The sequence below is a fragment of the Chaetodon auriga genome, chromosome 4, assembly GCF_051107435.1.
Source record: "Chaetodon auriga isolate fChaAug3 chromosome 4, fChaAug3.hap1, whole genome shotgun sequence".
In the NCBI taxonomy this organism is placed as follows: Eukaryota; Metazoa; Chordata; class Actinopteri; order Chaetodontiformes; family Chaetodontidae; genus Chaetodon; species Chaetodon auriga.
The window spans coordinates 20677939-20686959 of NC_135077.1; the positions used below are offsets into that span (position 1 = coordinate 20677939).

At 43.2% G+C, this 9021-nt stretch overlaps 1 protein-coding gene across 1 annotated transcript; it reads right to left on the bottom strand.

Moving 5' to 3' along the window:
• Positions 1–120: 120 nt before the first annotated feature.
• On the bottom strand, positions 121–6661 carry znf330 (zinc finger protein 330). The gene is made up of 10 exons (XM_076729370.1): positions 6609–6661; positions 6021–6185; positions 5911–5930; positions 5743–5813; positions 5171–5247; positions 4241–4367; positions 4029–4133; positions 3826–3872; positions 2206–2323; positions 121–1563 (listed from the first exon to the last, which is right to left on the bottom strand). Exons 2-10 carry the CDS (start codon positions 6138–6140, stop codon positions 1283–1285), a joined length of 966 nt encoding a protein of 321 aa, XP_076585485.1. The 5' UTR covers positions 6141–6185; positions 6609–6661; the 3' UTR covers positions 121–1282.
• Positions 6662–9021: the final 2360 nt, after the last annotated feature.

Here is a 9021-nt window from a genome sequence, read left to right on the forward strand (position 1 = left end):
GCACGCCTCCTCCGCTTCGTCACTTTGTTACAAACCAGTACGTGTCGGGGCAGCGGTGAACATGGCTATCTGCAGTCAGTCAGTCAGTCAGTCAGTCAGCAAACCACATGGAAGACAACTCTCATTTCCAAATGCTCCGTCAAAGAGGATTTTAGCATTTATTGGCAAGTTTAACTCATACAAGTCTCAACAAATGCAGCTGATTACAAGGATCAGGGCAAACATGTCAGACTGATTGGACAGCCTTTGTACTGCACTGAAGCACCTAAACCCCATGAATGGCTGCAATAAGCTGCAGTTTAACAGTACACAGTAAAGACGTTATGATTAGAACCTTTGTTTTCAGGCTGGATCAGCAGCCACAGACATGGCAAATGACCGGGAGCTGCAGAAGTCACTGTGGGCCAGCGGGTCTGTGCTGATGCTCACCACTCAAGCACAACACGGACTCAAACCAGGAGGGTCTCAAGGATTTTTATGATGGGTCTTTTCAGGGCTCCTGTCAGTTCTTCTTCGCAGTAGCCGCAGTACCTGAGGGTCCTGGTATTGTAGTATTTAGAGCCGTCTGCGCAGCCGAACTGAGACAAAGCTGAAAAACTGAAACTGGTGATCATAACAGAAACCTAAAGAGATTTCTGTGTTTCTGTGTCGAGGAACATTCATTGAATCTCGAGTGCAAATTTCCTGTTGGAGAAACATTGAGGAGCGAGCAGCTGTTCAGTTACCTGCCTGTGTCAAAATGTACACGGTGCATATTCCCTAAATAAAACTGTGCCACCACAACAAAGGAGTCAAAGGGGCTTCGCAGCTAATTCTGGTTCCCGGGGGCCTCCTGGTGCATCAACCCAGCCCTGAATGCATCGTGGGAAGCTGAAAACAGGTCGTCCTGATGACAGCAAAAACTGTCAGGTAATAAAAATCTGCATTAAATGTCTGGACAGATCCATAATCCTGTTGACTTATTTTTTAATATCAGATTAAAATCAAACCTTGTTTATTGTTTGAACTCATTCTTTTATTCTTCTGGTTCTTGTATTGCTGCATATTTTTATTCCTCAGAATAAGGAATTGGAAAAAGTATCAGTGCAGAAACGTGGGCATCGTGTTGGCACTAGCATCGACATCCAGCCCTCGTCACACCGACCGTGTTCTTGATTCTTCTTCTTCTTCTTCTTCTGTGTGACCCTGTTCATCGCTGACTTGTAACGTGAGACGATCTGCTGAGGATCTGTTGGATCTATGGGGCTCCACCTGTGCAGGTCTCTCCAGTCTCTGTCCTCGCTTAGGCCGTCCCGTCCAGTCTAAGACCAGCCACGGAATCAGCAGCCTTTTCCTCTTCGCCTTCTTCTCCTTCCTCTGTGTCCTCTTCCTCCTCCTCGTCCTCCTCATCCTCCTCCTCATACTCATCCTCCTCATCGTCGTCGTCATCCTCTCCGTAGTCGTCCTGTTGGTCTCTGCCTCCAGACGCTAAGTTCTTCCAGTAGGAGTCGTATCCTGATGCGCCGTCGGAATAATCGTCGTCGTCGTCGCCACCAGCCTGGCGGCCAAACTTCAACGTGCGAGCTGCGGAGAACAGACAGGTGTGGTTAGCTTTGCTCCATACAGACGTGTGTTTACTTTAATCCCACTGTGTGCTGTATGCGTATTACTTGCATCTGTGTGTTCACTTGAATCACAGGAAACACAAAGCGCTCGAGCAGATGAGCTTTTGCTCGACTCGTTTTGACCTCACATCGTGTCTCGCTCCAAAGCTAACACGTCCAGAGAGATAAGAGTCAGATGACAGCAGTGAAGGTGACACAGGTCAGGCCTGTGATAACGCCTTAATGCAAGTGAACCCTGACGTCAAATGACTGTTCCCACGGTCAAAAAAGAGCCTTCACGCTCAATAAATCTTCAATTTCAGATTACACTCGGGTTACACTGCCGTACCAGATCAATAAAACGTGGTTAAAGTGGTCAGATGCATCTTTTTTTTTGTTCAGAAAAAATGTGGCAAGATCACAATAAATTCTGAGTGAAATGCAGATAAACAACTCTGATTCACGTTTTTCTGGGAAATAAAAGTTCACTTCTCAAAAACGCTCTTTTAAACTCTTTTAGTTTCGTTTTCTTGAGTCACGATTCAGCAGAGGAGCTGCTGCAACTTCCTCCAAACAGCACATTTACTGGAAACCAGTTGTAACGGTTCTGTGTGAGACTCACTGGACATGCTGAGGTCTTTGGTCTCCTGGGTCTCGTGACCACACTTGGGGCAGGGTGGAGCTTTTCCTTTCTCCTGTTTGAAGACCTTACTCTTGGCATGGTCGTCACAGTAGCAGGCCTGAGAGGACACAGTTGAACGAGCATTAAAACCATCCTGTGGAAACACTCACTCACATTATCTTGACATGTAGTTTTAACTGAGGCTCGAACTGTGAGACTGAAATCTGACAACTGCTGAGGCTTGTTTGGACAAGCAAGTTCATTCATCATCATCACGTCTTCCTCTTCTCTCGCCTCCAGTGGAGCTTCTCACCTGCCGTGTTCAGGATTTCCCAGCTCTCTTTTCTCCTCCTGCACTTTGATAAAGCTCTTCTGACCAGTCCTACTTCCAGTTCATGTCTCTGTTTTCTCACAAGGGCTGAATGACCATTCACTCTGAATTATTCTCAGCTTGTCACACTGATATTACGTCACAGCAGCTGCACACGTGTCAGGGCTCAGTCGATACACAGTGGGTTTAAATGATCCCTGATGTGACCTCCATGATCCACAGGCATCAAAGGAAACGTTTAAGGCTGTCTTGGGACAACATAAGCTCACATTAAACGATGAGGGAAACTAATCCACAGCCTCCTTCCTGAAGCTCAGCAGAAGCCACTGAGCCATTAAAGTCTTCAGTCACTTTCAGGAAGGAATCTCAAACACACATGTGAGCATGTGTGTTGTTTTAAGATGGAATTAACAAAATGTGACTTTAATGAGACCTGCAGAGGACGTCTTGTTTGTGCCGCGGTGGACTCTTTTTACAGCTCATTATTCTGTGCTGTGAACGTGTGAATGTCTTCTATTTATGTTGAACTGGCAGTCTGCATTCTCAGATATAGTTACAGTGTGAGAGTGTGTGTGTGTGTGTGTGTGTGTGTGTGTGTGTGTGTGTGTGTGTGTATGTGGTTTGCTTGCTGGTTTTTCTCTTTTGTTTTATTTATTGTACTCTTCTCTAAGTTACCCTTTGTTGTACACATTCTTGGTAAAGCACACTGAGTTCACCTGTAATTAATTGTGCTATCAGCGAACATTATCACAAGCTGCCTGCTCATTTCAGCCACTCAGCAGATACAGCTGAGGTGAGCTAACTTTTCCTCTAGGTACCAGTGGCATAATCAATTTCTCTCCGCGGTTTAGAGATCACATAGCCCGATGTAAACAAAGTGCACACCGCTCTGACCCAAAGGAAGAGGGGTCGAAATGAAAAATGATCTCCTGGCAGCGGCTTCATTTGGAGAGTCCAGTTTATCTGACTGGAATGCTCTCTTGCTGCTGTTTGGTAGATCGCTTTCTATTTTTAATCTTTGGCTTCAATTACATATTTCCTGCATGCCAGAAGCATTTCCTGCAAAATCAAAGGAGAGGGAGATTCATTTGACTCGATCTTATCAGTTCGCAGATGTGGGTTGTTCTTCATTGTTGTAGAAACAGTTTGTGATGTGAGATAAGATGGGTGTTGTTTTCCCTGAAAATGCTTAGTGCAGCCTGAGGAGCAGGTTAACACGTTCACAACATTTGGACACAATAAGCTTCCTCCACTGTGCTGTCTGAAGTGAAGACAGATGTTCCCCTCACCTTACAGCGCAGGCAGGAGTGCTGCCCCAGTCGATTACAGGAAACGCCTGAATTGGAACGCGAGAGGAGACAAAACAAAAATCACGTTTGCTCTTCTGCACACATCCCTTCTGGACATTTCTGTCTGGCAAAAGTAAGATACTCTTTACATTCTTCATCAACCACAAAAATGACACTGTGAAGGGAAAAAGAGGGTGACTCACATTTGTAAGTTTCTGCCTGAAGGACCTGGCAGCTCGCCTGGTGCTCAAACTGATCATCCTCACACAAGAAGTTCTGACAAAAGGAGCAGCGGAAGATTCGCCCCCCTGTTCAGGAAGTTAAAGCAGTCAGTGGTGATTTTTACTGTGACACTGATGAGACTGGAGCAGTTTCAATCAAGGGGGGGGGGGGGGGGGGGGGGGGGGGGTCTTACCATGATCCCACACACTGCGTTCACACTCAATGCAGTCTGCATCAGTCAGAGGACACACACAGGCGTGAGTGCTCAGACATTTCCTGCTGTGGCACACCCAAGCTTCACAGAAGTCACACACTGCCCCCTTGTGGTCAAGAAGAAAATGGTTTAAAAAAATCAAAGTCTTTGCAAAGATTTATTTTTCTTAAACTTGACCTGAAACAAAAATAATCTAACACAATGCAGCTTATTTTAAATCCTGCGACGGGCTTCGTCATCTGTGAGTGGTACTCACTGATTACTGAACACTGGGATGTCACTCATCACTTCGTACTTCGTTTATGTCGTTACTCTGGTACAATACTATGGGTGCTTGTACTATGAACCTTGTTTATATCATTCGTCTGGTACACTATTACAGCACTATCTTCTTCAACATCACTGATGGTCATTACTATGACCATAATTATCAGGCCCTTGTTGCAACATTTGATCAAAGTACACAGTTGTGACAGTGACAGAGCGATGTGGGAACTTTCTCTCTAATGATGAACAACTTTATTATTGCTCAACACTGTTTGTACAAATTTCACAATTTCAGCAGTGTCGTTGTTTTTGCATAATACTTTCCCAGTGTTTAGCTGCTCCTGTCCCAACTTGTTTAAACGTGTTGCTGCATTAGATTCAGAATAAGCAGATATTCACAAAAATTAATGAAGCCAATGAGATCAGACTTCAAATGCATTGTCTTTGTGCTGTTTTTTTGAGTTTGTGTCAAAAAGGATCAGCAAGGGATCACATTCTGTTTAATTCATGTTTCACACAGCGTCCCTTGTACATTGCTGCAATAACCAAGTGTCCCTGTTAGGACTGATAAGTGCTGATGGTTCGCACAAACCGTCATTCTTGCCATGCGATGGCATCAGTTCAGAGGCGTTGCTAACTTACCACCATGGCCATCCCAGTGCTGTGGATCCCAGGATGTTTGATCACACAATCTGATGACTTCATGCACTTGGTTTTGCCTGAAAACACAAGCATTAAACATTTCACAGATTAATTAAGTGTGACAGAATATTTTAATGCCACAATGACCAGAACCTGAAGTGATTAGAGCATCTCTCTATACACTTCTAAATGTAGTGGCGGGTGACGTCCTACATTTTTCTTACTGTTAACAAACTACATGAAGAGCCAAAAACCAACAGTGACCTGTAACGCCTGCGCAGCCGAAGACTGATATACCTGCATCTTATTACTCGGTGCCATAGGCCATAAAATGCATCACTGAATCACACTGATGCACTCTGTGAACTTCATTTTGACATGAGTTGCTCCCATATGTGTCAACTCACTGCTGTGAATACTCAGCAGAAAATATTGCCCAACAAATGCACTTTCACCCCAGTTTGAGTAAGGAATGCTAAAAACTACAGTGAGCAGCTGCCGGTGAACTTCGAGAGATGAACTTTGTTTGCTGGATGATTTACATGAGAAGCGTGACACTGCAGTCGACTCACCACACTGAGCGCACACAGGCAGCTTCTGCACCGCGCTGCAGAAGTAGCAGAAAGCTCTGTTCTTCTGTTTTCTACCAGGTGACACGACAAACAGAGAAACATGTTAAACTGTCTGTGCCTGTGACAGTCTACACCTGAACAAGGATATGATGGAATACAGTCACTCACCTCTGACATTTGTCACATTCCTACAAAACAGAAGACAGTGAAGTATCTGTAAGTAACAGTACTTAAGGTATAATACTTAAAGCAGTGCTTTAAGCAGCTACAGTACAAACCATGATAGAGTTGCAGGGGTGTTTGGCCACTTCGACATGTTCCCGGTTGGCTCGACTCTGTTTCTCTCTCTCCTTACGACTCTCAGCCTTTTTCCGGGCACCGGTTTTCTTTTTGGGCATCTCTGCTTCAACAGGTCGGTGTCCACAGAGCTAACGGCTGCTTCCCTGCACACGCGAACATTTACGTGCTGTTAGAGCTCCGTGGCGGCTAGCTAGTTTATCTGAGAGCAACTAAGACCGCCGAGGACAACTTCAAATGATTTCAATTGTTTTATTTAACCTCTGTTATCTATCAATAAATACACGTGGAATTTAATCGGCAGGATAATGCTATGTGGCTAACACCCGAGCCAGTCGCTAAATAACCAGTTAGCTAGTTTATAACGTTTTTGCTAATGCTGGCTAGCTGTTGAGCCTACAGTCAGTTCTGAAGCTAACACGTAGAGTCACATGATAAGAAAATTAAATTAACTTTAATTAAAGCAGTCAGTTTGGAAGATTTAGGTCGCCTAACAGTTATATTAATGGTGCTGAATAATACACCTAACTGTCATTTAAATATACGAGTGTGATTTCAAATTATTTTACCGAAATGATCAGCACTCCAGCTTCCCTCCGGTCCGGTCTGCAAATCTGTTCAGCTGAAACAAACTGCCGAAACAATTGTTCCTACTTGTCTTTTAGATGAGAGCAAACGTTTGCTCTCATCTAAAACTGTTTATAGATCGGTAATAATACCTTAGTAAAACACCTTTTGGGCTACCAAGTTATATCTCACGAGTAAATGTGCTGGATAAAAACGGATCCTATTACAGATTAATTGAATGTGGGCTCACAGCCTGACAAACAGCTCATTACTGATGAAAGCATTAGTAATTTGTTCATTAAGTAAAGTCATTAGTGAAACCGTACTAATCTAAGTAGATTATGACCAGCTAAGAGTTTCCTACCTTTCTGAGAATTAACTCTAAAAAATGGTTTTTATTTATGCTCAGGTTACATCACTGATGATGTGTCCCAGCGCATCCGCAAGATGTATCTTTCACCTCAATTATGCTCAATATGTTTTCCCCCCATTCTTTACAATTCAGTTGACTAATAAACCAGTTATTCTACCTGCAAGTTGAACTTTCTAGACTGTTGTGGGTAAGTTGATCATCCATTTTTCCAATTAAATACCTGCAGATTATACAGGAGACATTAACACTATTATTGAGTCATGGTTATTCTATCACTGTGTATATTAAACGTGCCATAAACAAAAATTACTGTACACGATGTGACAAACTATTATATAGTTATTTATTCATAGACTTTTAAAACAGATTACTAATTAAACAGGTGTTCACTGGGCTCATCCCAACCTCTGCTGGTTTTCCAGTGTCTGTCTGTGAAGGCAGATGAAGCTGCTTTGAAGATTTCATGAGATGTTGCATCAAATTTGTCCTGCAGACTGTTTTTTTTTTTTTTTTTTTTTTTTTAAACACGTGGAAACAGAAGTTAACTGTGAGGGCAGGCACATGATAAAATGGAATATCACACAATATAAATTCACTTCTTTTTTATATAAGGCTATGAAAGTCTCTGATTACTCCAGTGGCACAGTCCAGCATCCGTAGATGTGGCCCAAATATAGCCAGTAATAAAATTAGAAGAAACAAATACAGTGGATATAAAAAGTCTACACACCCCTGTTCAAATGCCAGGTTTTCGTGATGTAAAAAAATGACAGCAAGACATATAATTTCACAACTTTTTCCACCTTTAATCTGACCTATAACCTGTACAATGCAAGTGAAAAACAAACTGAAACTTTTAAAGGGGAAAAATATAAAATAAAAAACTTAAAATAACCTGGTTGCATAAATATGCACACCCTTAAACTAATACTTTGTTGCAGCACCTTTGGCTTTTATTACAGCACTCAGTCTTTTTGGGTAGGAGCCTACCAGCGTGGCACATCTTGATGTGGCAATATTTGCCCACTCTTCTTTGCAAAACCGCTCCAAATCTGACAGATTGCGAGGGCATCTCCTGTGCACAGCCCTCTTCAGATCACCCCACAGATGTCCGATGGGATTCAGGTCTGGACTCTGGCTGGGCCATTCCAAAGCCTCAATCTTATTCCGGTGAAGCCATTCTTTTGTTGATTTAGATGTGTGCTTTGGGTCATTGTCGTGCTGAAAGATGAAGTTCCTCTTCATCTTCATCTTTCTAACAGAAGGCCGAAGGTTTTGTGCCAACACTGACTGGTATTTGGAACTGTTCATAATTCCCTCCACCCTGACTAAGGCCCCAGTTCCAGCTGAAGAAAAACAGCCCCAAAGCATGATGCTGCCACCACGCTTCACTGTAGGTATGGTGTTATTTAGGTGATGTGCAGTGTTGTTTTTGCGCCAAACATACCGTTTGGAATTATGTCCAAAAAGTTCAACCTTGGTTTCATCAGACCATAACACATTGTCCCACATGCGTTTGGGAGATTTCAGATGTCTTTTTGCAAAATTAAGCCGGGCTTGGATGTTCTTCTTTGTAAGATAAGGCTTCCATCTTGCCACCCTACCCCATAGCCCAGACATATGAAGAAGACGGGAGATTGTTGTCACATGTACTACACAGCCAGTACTTGGCAGAAATTCCTGCAGCTCCTTCAGTGTTGCTATCGGCCTCTTGGTAGCCTCCCTGACTAGTTTTCTTCTCGTCTTATCATCAATTTTGGACGGACGTCCTGTTCTTGGTAATGTCACTGTTTTGCCATATTTTCTCCACTTGATGATGACAGTCTTCACTGTATTCCATAGTATGTTTAATTCCTTGGAAATTCTTTTGTAGCCTTCACCTGACTGATATCTTTGAATAATGAGATCCCTCTGATGCTTTGGAAGCTCTCTGCGGACCATGGCTTGTGCTGGAAGATGTGGCTACAAAAATGTGAGGAAAAGCCTACTAGAACAGCTGAACTTTATTTGGGGTTGATCAGAGGCACTTTAATTGGCGACAG

Coding starts and splice junctions, on each gene's coding strand:
- znf330 (XM_076729370.1), bottom strand. CDS start 6,140: ATGCCCAAAAAGAAAACCGGTGCCCGGAAAAAGGCTGAGAGTCGTAAG. Junction 5,814..5,910: donor GAATGTGACAAATGTCAGAG/GTGAGTGACTGT, acceptor GTCACCTGGTAG/AAAACAGAAGAACAGAGCTT. Junction 1,564..2,205: donor CAAAGACCTCAGCATGTCCA/GTGAGTCTCACA, acceptor TGTTCTCCGCAG/CTCGCACGTTGAAGTTTGGC.